At 49.1% G+C, this 13,979-nt stretch overlaps 1 protein-coding gene across 3 annotated transcripts in view; it reads right to left on the bottom strand.

Moving 5' to 3' along the window:
* MEGF6 (multiple EGF like domains 6) overlaps positions 1-13,377 on the bottom strand; it is a 117,116-nt gene extending 103,739 nt beyond the window's left edge. For 2 of the 3 annotated variants that reach the window (XM_052792309.1, XM_052792310.1), the window contains exons 1-3: positions 11,977-13,377; positions 9,232-9,366; positions 4,523-4,632 (exon numbers count right to left, since the gene is read on the bottom strand). In XM_052792309.1, the coding sequence (XP_052648269.1) occupies positions 4,523-4,632; positions 9,232-9,366; positions 11,977-12,062 (331 nt within the window). In that variant the 5' untranslated portion in view covers positions 12,063-13,377. The remainder of the gene's footprint in view (positions 1-4,522; positions 4,633-9,231; positions 9,367-11,976) is intronic. The other variant, XM_052792311.1, reaches the window with a different exon arrangement.
* Between the last annotated feature and the right edge of the window lie 602 nt (positions 13,378-13,979).

Raw genomic sequence — 13,979 nt, 5'->3', positions numbered from 1 at the left:
TCCAGAGCTATGGACTTGGTGGGACTCAGCTTTTCTGCTGAAAGTAGAGATCATGGGCATTACCAGACAGGCAGGCCCCTCATCCCAGTCAGCGAGGGCTTTAACTGTGTTATTGAACCCACGTGGAATTTAAGTAGCATCTCAGAGGCCACTTGAAATGGAGAAGCTTAGTCTGAAAGTCAATCTATCAGTAATCAGGCAGGGAAAGGACCTGATGCCATGCTAAAAATGCAAAGGGTGTCTTGACTTCTGACCTTTTTCCTTCCCAAATGGGACTGAGCGGATGAATGCTCCAAGACAGAGGGCAATGGAAACGCAATAAGCCCTCACACTTCCTCTACCAGCAGAAGGGATGGGACAAAAAGCAGGCAGACCGCAAGGGAACCGGGCACCCTGCCTTTACAAGGTGAGATCCGACAGCTTCAGGGGGTGTTACAAGCAAGCACAGCTGTCATGATTTCAAATGGCACAGTAGGAGAGGAACAAAGACGTCAAAAATTCTCTGAGACCCGTGAGGTCCGTGTGGAGCCATTAGTCTTCAGATTGCTTGGCTTCGGCGCCGTTTTACAGGGTGTTTCTATGAAATTTTCCATCTCTTTCCAATTTATTTGCTCCCAGCAGAGCCCACGCACTCCAAGTCACTGCGTACTGTCCTCGCAGCTCCGTATTGGCCATTTTCTCACCTGTAAGTGCTTAGAGACACAAACCTGCCTTTTGGGAAAAGGAGCACAACCCTTCTTTTTTTGCTACAGACAACCACCAACCCAGGCAAACAACGAGTACGCTCGGCACGGTGGCTGCAACGGGACAAGTTCTCTCCTTCCAGGCACCAGCGCAGGCTCTGAGACCCCAAAGAACTCGACTGAACCGGTACCCACAACGGTGCTGGGACCTCCCAATTCATAATGCTGTTTAACATCACCGTCACGTGTCAGACTGTACGTCACGTTCAAACAAGAAGAAAGCAGCAGGCCTTGGCCGATTACACGCAAGTCTACGGTAGTGAAAATTTCCCCTACTAAAACGTCATATGCGTTGGGTTTTTTTGTTTTTAAGGAAAAGTGATGAACAGTCCAGCATATGGAACAAAGAGAGCCCCGCAGTGAAGAGATGCCAGCCTCCAAGGGAAAGCGAGATAAGGTGTCCTTACTGGAGTGATTCCACCACACCGTGTCCAACAGCTCTAATTAAGCTGTCAACAGCGATGGCCTTCCCCACCTTTGTACTCCTGGAACATGATCAGTGATCTCTGAAGGCAGATAGGAAGGGCCACAAATCCCGTTGACATATTTTGGCATAGCTTTGTTGCATTCAGCAGAGCTATGCCAGTGAATGCAGGCTGACTCGCGATTGCTATACACAAAATAGAAAATCCTCTAAGGTACTTAGTGCCCTGGCTATGTTTCCCTGCCTCAGCAGTTCACTAATATTTACTGACTCATTTCCCCTGCCAGCCCTTCCTACACTCTCTTCTGGTCCAGAAGAACACGCTCGTACTAAGGTCAAGGCCACCAGCAGGAAAAGTCATCACACCCCTGCAACCCAAAAGCTGGGAGCCCCTCAGGACAAGAATTGAGTTACACAGAAACCAGAAGCGTTCCCCAGGACAGTCTGCAGATCGGGGGAGAAAATCCTGGCTCAGGACACCAGCCATCCTGCAGGATTTGCCTCAGTCCAGCCTGCGGGATGCTAATCCAGCTGCTGCTAGACCAGCACCGGCTGCGTGGGGGGGTCTGGAAACGGGGAGCTAGAGCCCCACGACCCCACTTCAGCCACCTAACCAGGTGGCCGGTCTTCTGCTGCTCTCAGGGGATGCAGAAGATGATTCACAGAGTGATGTAACTCGAGTTTCTGCCCTGAACAACCTTCGGGAAGAGCCCCTGACTGTGCAGAAGGCCCACAGAGATGAGGTCCCCGTTGTGCACGTTGCACTTGAGCTATAGGAACACCCGTTTTTTCTGTCCCAGAAACTTAAGGTCACAGCCCGGTCCTGGTTTTAAAGTTAATGGTATTCAACCGGGTCTGACTAGCTGAAGGGAGACAAAGCCCCACGCATCAGAAACACACATGTCTCCTGGTGAATGTGTAACACAGAAGGGGGAACATTTATATTTTCAGCATCACAAGAGTATTAAAAGGACTTACAAGAAATCAAATATCAAAATAAAGATGTTAGAATGCGAGCTCCAGAAAGGCACTTGGAAATCCAACACACGCTTTCCTTGTGAGCTTATGCCACGTATGATCAGGGCAACCTCTGACCCTGGAACCTGAACCCTCTCTGCCGTAAACACCAGTTCCACGCTATCACGCCAGTGATGCTTTTACTTTCTACTTTCTCTCTCCCGCCATGCCAAAATTTCTAGTGAAGTGGTTTTAAGCCACTGGACCTCCCTCTCTTTTTTATTCCAGACCGACTCTGCAGTGAGCAGCCCAGCAAAGACCATTGCCCAGCCTCTGAGTGCTGGTCCCGGTGATGAGGATGATGAGTTAAGAGCGTGCCCTGAGCAGCTTTATTTCCTTTTCTCTGCTTCCTTCCTGGATGGAATTACTCACTTCCTCGGCAGGAAAAATCATTACAGGACGCACTTTTCTGAGTTCATCTGAGGTTATTATCTGCTCACTGACAGTGGGTTATTAGGCATCCACAGAGTTTCCTCTGGCACAGTGGGGTTGCTCTCCTGTGTTGCAGGCTTTTGAATAGGAAGAATAAAGATTGGTTGGTAGACACACTTTTTTTTTTTTTTTTTTTAAAAACCTTTGCTTCAAGCATCAAAGCGCAAGGAAGGTATACGCAGCCTCTTTACAGAACAAAAGATGACTAGCTGTGGGAGACATTTTCCTATATTGTAGGTCAATTACAATCAAAAGCGCCTTTACAATGGAGTTGGACATGGCTAGCTTTCATTCCCTTGACAGCAAGGCAGGTCAGATCCCAAACGCTTTGTTGGTTCGCCTGCCTATTACTTAAAACGAAAGCTGCTTTTCTATGGTGAGGGTAGGAGCGCACCTCCAAAGCCTAATTCAGAAAAGATCAGAGCTGCTCTATGCAACTGGGCCGAGAATTAATAATATATCATGGGGAGCGTCTGTGATTCTGCCTTGATGGTGACATTTATTTCTACACATACGTTCAGATAAACCTTTGTTTGATTCAAGAGAAGATTCTACTTTGCTCTCAACATCTCAAAAGCGACGTTTAAAGTTAAATATTTCCCCAGCTGGATGTGGCCGCTGTGTTTAGGGGAAGGAGCCGGGAGCTACGCAGCATCTGCCTCCCATGTCAAGCAGTGCAGCCTGGAGGGGGAGGTGGGAATATGGGGCCCACGAGGATAATGCTGCCTCTGTCTTCTGCAATAAGAGCATAAAATCATCTTATATACTAATATTTGCACATCCCTAGCCTGACTCAGGCGCAAATCTGAATACATATTGCAGCTTCCCTGCACAGCTGGGAAGTAGATCCTCCCATGCCTGTTTTGCAGAGAATTACACTAGAGCAAACACAAGAGAGGAGGAAAGCCAGCCACAGAATCCGAAAGTCTCAAGTTCTGGCTCTCCGCTTCAAACCTTATAAGTGCCATCACTTCACCTGTGCTGGCACTTTGCTTTCTCCTCTGAGGCTGATGCTGTGACATCCCTTGCGGGTTCCCACCGGTCCTGAACCCGAATGCTCACCCTTTGGCTGAATGAGGGAGCAGACGGAGGGGGGGACTGCAGAGATCTCTAACCTCTGGCAGGGGTATCTCAAGCGCAGGGAGTCTTAGAAATAGCAGAACTAGCACCTGACACACACACCTTTCCAAAGTAGTTGAGGAGTCGTGCCCCTTTACAAGTGAGCTGCCGAATGAACCCCGCGCTCGGCTGCGGTTCGGGGTGAGGAGCGGGGAACGGCCAGGGAGCACACTCCAACCAGGGACCACGCACTGCCAGGCAAAATTCACTGCCTGCTGGAGCACAGCACCGAAGCCCAATTTCTCAGCCTGTGTGCAATTAGTCAAAGGCCGCCTCTTCCAAGGAAGCAGCTCTCACAAGCGCTGAGTAAGACCAACTAGCCGGCAAATTAGCCATCACCGGCACGTTCAATCACACAGACAGCAATTACTGGCTTTTAGAATGAAAAGTCCACTAGGGCTTGGATTACAGCTCTCCAGAGCTTCTGCCAATGGCACCATTTGAAACACCAGTTTGGCCTTAGATTTTAAATGTTTAGTAGCATTTGGCAACCAGATAAATGAATGTGACTCTGAAAACCCTTTCATGCTGTGATGAGGAAATTCTCCAAAGATGGAAAGCAACACACAGCGCTTCCTGGGAAGCCAGAGAAGAATTCTTCTGACACACAGCTAAAATAAATAAAAATAAAAAAACAGAAGCAAACAACAAAAAAACCCCAGTTCTTTTTAAAGACATATTTATAGCATTTACTGCAGGCACAGGACTTGAAATGAGCACCCTCAGCCAACAAACCAATACTGACAGCAGCAAACAAAGAATCTAATCCGAACAGTGCGATACTTACGGTAGAGACAGCCGGCATCCCCTCCGAGCTGGGACCATCCTGGGCAACACCTGTATGAGGTCTGGTATTTCACCTTGTACACCTGCCTGTAGCCCGTGTAATACGCAGTTCTGAAACACAACGAAACGAGACACCACCCAGGCAACGTTAATTCCTGCAGAACGAGGAAACTGGAAAGAAGAGAAGTTGTAACTCTAACTGTGGATGTAAATAAAATGAGAATTTGGTTTTCAAACGTGCTGACATTTTTTTCCACCTGGGCTAGCAATGATCGCTGATGCTAAGCAAATGCTTCTTAATTTACTTTAATCGGGAACAAGAGAGACTGGAGTGTCCAGGTCCTCATAACACCGCTGGCTCCTTTCTCCTTTTCTAAAGTATTTCACAGCTCTGAGCTCCTCTCCTAAACTACTTGTTAACAAAGGAAATTAAAATTTTAAGAGCAACAGGTATTTCAGTCCAGCTTTAGTGAGCATGAGCAGGTGTCTCCAAGAGGCTGGTGAGCTAAAAAATCGTCAGAATCCCAACAGGAATATCAAGCTACTCAAAAAGCTCTCCGTACAGTTGTGTTTTACGGAGCAAGGCTGGTTAAGGCTGGCAGAACTGAGTCCCTGATGGAAAGGGCTTTCGCCTCCTCGGTTCTCCTTCCGCTGTGCCCTGCAATAACCCTCAGCTAAACATCGACGAGCCCAGCGCCGCAGCCAGCACCACGCCGGCCGCGCCACACGCGTGACCACATCTCTCCCATCTTCCAGAAAAAGCTCAAAGCCGTCTCCAGCCCAGCACGGTACCGGGACGCAACAGCGCTCAGGCAGAAGCTGAAGGTCCTGTTAACAACTCCTACCCGTTACTTCCAGGGTGGGAGTTGGGGTACTAAAGCAGGGATTGATCTGAAGCATAAATAAATAAAAGCGACACTTCTTTCCTGGAAATGTGATGTTGTGTATATGTGAAAATCGAAACACGGATAAAACTTCTGAAGCTGATTTTTAAAAAGCTCCTTTGGCAGAACATGAAACTACTCCACCAAAGCAAATCAGACAAACGACAACAAATATTTGGCACAGCAGATGTGTTGTACATGTCCACCGAAAATATTTATCCTAACTCAGTCTAGTTGTTTGATTTCATCTGAGCGTTTCTACAAAACCCCTAAATAATGGTGAACCATTTATTCCCATGAAGGAAACCTTCAGCTCCTCTTCGGTGCCAACCAGCATATGGAAGCACAGCTGAGAAAAATAAAAGCAGATACCAATTTTTTTTGTACGAGCTGTTAACAAATGATGAAGGAAATGCTCATGTTCCAGAAGCAGCTGAGAAAGCAATTTACAGTCTCTCAGGCACCAGAACAGCCAGCGATCAGGCACACATCCATCTGGATCCTCTTGGTACCAAGGGCTATTCCCCAGCCCAGCCCATCCCAGGGCTTTAACGCGGTGGGCAGGGTGCGTTAGGAAGCACAAGAGGACACGAGGGGTGCGGGCTGGTGCTAACGCAACAAGCGTTCACTGCGTGGGCCGGTCTGGAAAACACCGTCCTTTTCATCCAAAGTGAGAAAGACTGCACGGCAGCAAGCGGCCTCCTCCTTCTGCCCTGCGTAAGCTCAGGAACGAGGAGGAAAAGGTATTCCGAGAAATAGTAATGTAGGAAGGCTCAGGACTAATACTGGCCACCTTTCCGCCCCCAACAGCCCCAACCCTGCACAACCTCATCTCCACGAGTCTTGGTGAGCTTGACCGGACACTTCACACCCTTAAGTCAGCCCAAGCGGGGTCTCAAGGAGATGCAAATATTTTGACAGCCTCTGTTGCCTGCGGATATCTGGATGCCGCAGACTGGAAAGAACCGCATAGGAGATACTTTATCTTCAATGTTTCTGTTTTCTTTTGTGTTTTAAGGAGTCCCTGGCACAGAAAATGTTGAATGAGCCAGAACTAATGGAACCGAGGCTTAACAATCCTGCTGTGTCCTGCTGCTGAAAATCTACTGCCAGCTCCTCTGGGACAGGGCCGTCGTTCCTCCAAGTCTCGTTACTGAGGGCTGAGCAAAGCTACCTTCTGTCGTTACCTAATTCGGGAAAGTTACACAACCAGTAGCAAAACCAGCACGTTACCAGGAACTGCAACAAGCGCAGCCCTGAGGACGCTCAGCTCCTCTGCGGAGGAGCAGACGCTGGCGCTCTGAGCGAGCAGGGCTCGTGTCCTGCGGGTGCGGAGCAAGGTTTGTTATTATTTTTAGGAAACGCTGCAATCCAGCACTCTAGGTGCAGATACAAGTCCTATAAAAACAAATGCTACTGGTTTTGCAAAGCACAGACTCAGCAGACAAGCACCCCCTTCGGCCACCCCCCGACCCTACCTGCCCCAGGCCATCCTCCCTCCTCTGCCCACCTCCCCTAAACTCCGCTTACAGTTTAGGCAGAGCAACGGGACTGCAGCAGTGCCCGCAGTGCTCCAAGCGTGCCCGGGAATGTTAGGAAGATAGCTCTAACGCTTACGAACCCTGCAGGTCAGCGGCTCGTGCTTCAGCCCCCGCAGACCGCTGCTCCTCGCAGCAGCACTGAGCACCGGGGCAAGGAAGAGCAGATGCTGGATTTTCCTAGTCGCGTCCACGAGCTCAAAGGCACCGAGGCCAATTTCAGGCCAGCCCTGCGAGTGTCAGATCCTGAAGCTGTTCGTACGCTTCCTGAGCCCCGTTACTGCCAGAGCTGGGTCCAACTGGAGCAGCTCCAGCGGGCAAGACAGAGGCTGCGTAACATCCCCGTGAATGCCGAAACTGCGCGCTCCGCTGCCCTCAATTGCTCAGCACAAGGGAGCTTGGCAGGAGATCTTCCATCTATCGGAATAAGCTTGCTGCGATGGGAACTCCCAAAAGAAGTTTAGAGTGAGGGGATACGGGGCAAAATCGTGCCTGAGGAAAGTTCTGCTGATAGTCCTTTTCCTGTCCAGCTTTTAAAATTCCGTGGGTGAAATCCCTCACAGCACCTCTAGGCTTCACCTCTGTATTTTCATCAGGAACAGAGTTTTAGCACTCGGCTGTTCCAATATTTATAACGAAGCGTGACAGAAAGTTTTTTCTTTTCGGTTCCTTGATTTACAATGTCAAAAATGCACATTAAAGAACGAAAGGGATAGCTGGGTCTGAAGAGTTCCCAGCCTTTGAAGTAGAAGCAGACAGGGCACCTATCATTTCAAAGTCCTCTCTTAAAACATGGTCATAAGACGGACTCTGTTTGCTCCTTTATTACCGCTACACGGATATCATCACCAAGATAATTACTGGCAATTACAGGTTAGGAGGAATTCCTAAAGTCAAGACTTAAAAGCTGTCTCTAGTCCAAGATGCTTCTTTGAAACTACTGCTATCATTATTATTTTGTAAAGGCTTGTAACTGCCTAATGAGGCCGGAAAAGCAGGTGGAGTACAGAAGAAGGTTGGGCATGTTGCAGTTTGGCTGCTGTGCAGGTAAGAATAGTGCATTCATTATTTGCACTGCTGCACATGTTCATAGCCCTCCCTCTGCAACCCCTCCTTGCTTGGTCTCCCAGCTCCCAGTAAAGGCCAGTCGGCGACTCAAGGGATACGACGATTAGCTGAACGACCACATCAAGTTTTCTGCTCAGAGTACGTTCGAACTCCTTTCTTGCCCATGCAAGCCTAACTCTGCTGAGCTGTACGCTCTTCCGAGGTGGGCCTGAGCACTGTCCTGCTCATGGTATGAAGGGAAGCTGATGACCCCGCAGGAAAGCCTGCTAAACACCACCAAGTCAGCAGTCACCCGTCCTCACGGAGCATCGCTTGCACGGTGGACACATTCATTATTTTTTTTAGACTGTGCACAATAAACCTCACTTGGACCCAGCTACTGCCTTCGGCTCTGTAAAACTACAGAGGCATTGAGATGCCTCTGCTTTGAAGCCGAGACATCTAAAGATACAAGAATAATGCACGTGGTGTGATTAAGTCATTTCATTAGCATGGCACGATCATAGGAAACAGATGTAGTACATTGTCAGAAGACTAGAAACATCTAACCACAATGACAAAGCTTCTTTTGAACAAAAGCGATACATCTTCCCATCGGGAATTCCTTAACAGCTTAAAAACTCCTAGCGTCACAAAGATGCCAGGTAGGGTCAGAAACCCCTCCAGCTAGATGCACATAGAGTTTACAAAATCTCTCGTAGTCTCCTGGGTTTAGCCAAGAAAAATATCTAATAAAATAGCTCTACTATTTACAGCTAATTTGTGGGTTCAGAGCCACGTCTCTCTCTGCACGTAGCTCTCCACTTACATGGACCCCTAAACGAACTGCTTTGTTACCCTAACGCCAGACCCGCTGAAGGCCAGGTACCAAGTGCTGGGTACTTTCTCCTCCCTCCCTGGAGAGCTGCCGGGGATTGAGGAGATCCACAGCCATGTTGTCTGGTCACCAGGACTCCTCGGAGGGTACCAAGCAGTTATCGAGCCCGTTTCCCGTGCCAGACTACAGCCCGGGCAGCAGGATGGGCACACGCGCGGCTCTTCCCAGCCCTCACCTCCTGCGCCCGGACCCTGCCGGCTGCGTGGCCGCCGCCGGCACGATGGGGTCTCCCCTTCGCAGACGCAAAAGCGAGCGACAAGCTCCCTTCCCTGCTGCTGCTGGCGAGAAGGAATCAACTTCCATCACGCAAGGAGCAAAGCGAGCTCGAAGGAAGAACACGTACCTCCGCTCGTAGCCCGTGCACCACCGCTGTCCTCCGCAGTCCTGCTTCCACACTTTGACGGTGCGGGTAAAGGCCTGGGCGCACGGCTGCCGGTGCCCCACGATCGCCAGCTCCTGCTCCGCGCAGACGTTTGGCCTGGCACAGAGAAACAGAGGTGTACGGGGGTCTGTATGCTGCTGCGAGAAGAGCGCAGTGCCTCCACCGCTTAAACAGCCGCCAGCTACGGGCAACTTCATTTCCTTACTGAAAGAGCAGGAAGATCTTATGCATATACAGCGTTTGCCTCTCATTTAATGAAATCAGCGCACGGAAAAGATATCTGCCGGGTCAGGCAGCCACAAGCAGTTGTCAAGTGCAGCCTACCCACCTCCCCCAAAAACTCCTGGGTGTGATGCTCTTGGGAACAGATAGCGTGTTAAGTGTGGCACTGGCTGCGACAAAACATACAGTATAATCATATCATCTGCATTTCTCAGAAGCATGTCATTAGGCCTTCGCGAATCAGTTAAACATTGGAGAACTACAAGGTGACCATCACAAACCCGTATTTATAGATGGAAAATTGCCACAGAGAGAGGGGACACGTTGAGTAATCCCGCGCCATGAGTCGGTGGCAGACACGGGAAGCCTGCTCCACCCTGAACCCCCTTCTCGAACCTCCAGACCCGCGGCCGGCGACGAGGCTCAGAAACAGTAACAGAAATCTACAGCGATATGGTTTTATAACATTGCAACATAGCAAACTTCAGTGAGATAGGGAAGCTGCTGACATTTCATACCTCTAGGTCCTGGGTCGCTCTACAGTCCACTTGAAAAATGCAGCAGTGCTTTTCCACTGATACGTTAAGGCTAAGTTTTAGCCTTAAAACAGAGAGGATGGATCAGAAAAGAGGCAGCAGCCTACACGACGTGGTAGTACAATAATTGCTGTCTGTCCATTCTGTCCGTTCTCAGTTAACAAAGGAAGCATATGCTTTCTTTGCACCTAGGGGCCCATTTTTCCTGACTATTGTCATTGCGAGCACCAATGATAGCTGCATCTTCTGACAGCGTTTGGGAAGAAAAATTATTCTGCTACTAGAAATGATACATCATTTTATTAATACTGCTTTAAATCAGAATTCAATTTGCTGTCTTAGATGCTTTCTCACTCATTCAGAGCTAAGGACTGCAAGACTAATTCCAGTAAGTAAAGTGAAAACATATAAATCAGTGAGTCAGAAAATAAGGAAAATACCATTTGCACTTACTTTCTTTTCTAATCCTACCTCTCCTTCACCAAATACGTAGTTTTAATTAAAAATGAAGAGGGAAACATTTGGCCCTGAGTTAATAAGTTATGAGCCATTTGTTATTTGGAACTGCTTCTGTTGCTTGCAGTTCTTCAAAAGGGACCGAGAGTTTTCACAAAGGAACTTTCTATAAAACAAGTTAAACTAAATCATTTGGACGTGGTGAAGCATAGAGATCGCAGCTGGCATCTGACTGCTCCAAGACGTTCAATTACACCGCTGTTACAGCAAGCCTGGCAATGCCTTTGGGATTAATGGCATGTTTCCTTCCCCCTCTAGCTTTGCTCTAAAATCCCCTCTCGTCGTCCCCACATGTGGCGACCGCCGAGCTGTTTGGCTTGCAAAGCTCCACACACATCGCTTCACCAATACAACAGTCCCCGGCGCTAATGGAGACTGCCAGAGCAGCTCTTTTATTCCGTGAGTGTCTCGTACACAGCGAGCTGCAAGCTGATGCGGAGAGCGGTCTTTCCCTACCCCCGGACCTCCTCTGCTGTTAGCCTACAGGCGCCTCACCTCCGAGCTGTCTGCGCGTCCAGAAACAGAACTGAAAGGAACCCCAAGGACGAGGTTGGCAGCGGCACCGTTTTGGTGTCATTTATTACAGCGAAGAAAGGTTCTTGTGTGCCCCAAACAGCGGTGGTGTGTGTAACGGGCACCGTCAGCAATGCCCTATGGGAAGTGACAGCACTGCCCAGGCGCTGGCGTCTTCTTTTCTCTGACACTTTGGCACACATCTCATCTCTAGTGTCTCATCCAAGAAGTCCTAAAAGTGCTTGTCAAGGCAGGAGCACGAACTCCCTGACACGGGGAGAAAAGGCATCTTCTTCCAAAACCTTTGTCTGCTGAAAAGGACCCCTTTTCAACCGAAAAGTTAAAAACATCGGGGAGAGTAGCTTGGCGTTCACACACCATGCAACACTGGGCTCATTTACAAAAAAGAATCAGAGCAGTCCCCTGCATGGAGAGATCATCTTCTGGCAGGAGACCAAATTTGCAAGGAAGTTTCCCAAGGAAGCCAAACAATTAACACCAAACTGTAACTGTAAAATTTAATTAAAAAGAAAGAACTACATCATGCTGCTAGAGTAACAGCCAAAGGGGGAATGAAACATGCAGTAAGAGCGATACATGAAGTGCAATAAAAATAGCAGGTCTGCGAAGAAAGGTCAAACTCTTTACACGGCAATCGCCTCTTGCACTCACACAATAGCACCATTTCAGTTAAAAACAGTGAGTTACCTCCTACAAGCGAAGACCATCCAGATTTTCAAATTGCTATTCCCCTTGACATACATCTGGTACTAGATAAAGAAACACAGACCAGCCCTCCCTCCCCTTCACTCTCTCTGCTCCTCCCTTCACCCTTGATTTTAAAATACTGTATTTAGCTTCTGCTGTACAGTTCCCTACCCTATAAAAAACACTCCGGTATTCTTTTCTTGCTACTTACATATGGGGCTGAAGTTTGTTCCCAGAAGCAAGAGAAGATATTTGCAATGCCAGGATGAATGACAGTGCCACCGCATGAAATTCCATCGCAACAGCTCCTCTCTCCCCCCGCAAGGCGCTTCCAGTGGTGCCGGAGAATCTCACAGCCTTCTCAAGCACAACTTGCGAGTCCCTGTTCCTCAAAGGAGGACACTCCTGGCTGGCTCCTGCTCCCCTGTTGCCGGTGTCTCTCTTTCTTGCAAAGGACAATGCTATCGGAGCACACGGGAATTCTTGCACGGGGAGAGCAGATTTATCATTCCTAGATGCTTCCTCCCATATGGGTTCAGTTCAGCAAGTTTCTTCAGTCCACGGGAAGTGATTATAGTGCAGATTGTCGCTGGGTTTTTCCCAAAACCAAACCTGGCTTCTTACGCTCATTTCCTCGTAGTGAAACGTGCTGAAGTGATTTTTCCTTCTGGCATTTGCTTCTTGACAAAGCCCAAAGACCTGGTGGCTCACAAGACCTGGGTTCTGCCCAGCAATGAAGCCCCACGTGGGTTTAGCCGATTTGGAGTTGCGATCCACTTCGCAAGGCAATATAAAAATCAGCACTCGGCAAGGGAAAGGAAAAAGAAGGGGTGCTCTCCTGCGCTCCGAGAAGCCCACCTCCCTGAGGGCTTTTCCAAAAGCAGGCAGAGTGCTCATTTACCCCATCTGTGTAGGTGAAGCCATCCTCCTGCTACAGCTCCCCACCTTCCTCCAGAGTTGGGCTCGAGTAACTCCTGCGTGCGCACGCACGCACACTAAGAGCAGCTCCCCTGCGTTTCAAGGGAGCAACAAAACTTTCCTCCTGCTTCTCCCAGGTCTAGCTCCTTCCCCTCACATGCTCTCTTGTTTCTTTTCTTGCTGACAGTCAGAAATCCCTCCCACCAGCTGTGGCCAACCCCGACGAGAGGAGGGGGGAAACCCTGCAGAACAGTAGCAGAAATGATTCGGGTTTGTTTCTCGAAAGACAGCTCTTTTGCACTACCCAAGGCCAGCTCCGTACACACCACCCAAAATCCCCTTCCCAGCAGCTCTAAAAATATCCCACAGAGATTTAATCTTTCCTATGCGCTCTAACAGATAACAAAATTGATCACTTCCCAAGGAAATTCTGCCGTGCATGTAAAACAGACAGGGACACATCCGACCTGCGCTCGGCTGCTAGAGCGCTGTTAAACGACCTGTTCCCGGCGCGGCGGGGGAATACACTGGGCAAAGAGGCAGTTGGGGAACAAGATTAAACTGCTATCTGCCTTTTCCCACCAAACTCCCCACTATATAGGCAATCAGCACAAAAAGAGCCGTTGACAAGGATTTTGCTGCAGCTGGGTGACAGCCCGCCGGCCCCTGTGAAATGAGAAAACGGAGAGAGAAGTGCCCAAGCCTAATTCTCAGACGGTTCGCTGCTGAATTTCCTCTTCCAAAAAACTGCCACGAGTATCACCAGTTGTTATTACCAGTCTCAGCAGCAACGGTGAGGACCGAGGGGCTTACAGAGGGCTGAGCTGTGTCCTGCCTCCCTTCCTGGAAGGATGGGCACAGGGCAGCCGAAGCAGCAGGATGGGGAAGAGGAGAGCGGAGCAGGGATGCTGCACCAAAACTCTCTTGCCTCAAGAACCTGCTGGCAAACTCTCTCACCAATGGCGAGGAGGAATCAAAGCAAGAGCTGGAAGACCCAACCTTTGGCAAATACTGATTTCTGTGAGGGAAGCAAGGTAAAGAAGGTTTGGGTGGTCTCAGTGCCCACGCCATGCACATGTTTTGCCCCTGGAAGACAATCATTGCATTGAGACTAAAGTCAGCAATGAGCCATGCCCAGAAGTTGGTAGCTCCTGGAAGAAACCGAGGCAGCTGCTTTTCACACCTTAACCCTTCCAAAGTGACAGCCGTTGCATAAATCATTTAGGTCAGAGAAAAGAGCAGATAAGAAAAGCTAACATTTCCCCTTCGAAGTAAATATCTGCCAAGCCTAACAGG

The sequence above is a fragment of the Harpia harpyja genome, chromosome 7 (genome assembly GCF_026419915.1).
Source record: "Harpia harpyja isolate bHarHar1 chromosome 7, bHarHar1 primary haplotype, whole genome shotgun sequence".
Lineage (NCBI taxonomy): Eukaryota > Metazoa > Chordata > Aves > Accipitriformes > Accipitridae > Harpia > Harpia harpyja.
Note: the sequence above shows the minus strand (reverse complement) of the source record. Positions and strands in the feature narration are given on the sequence as shown.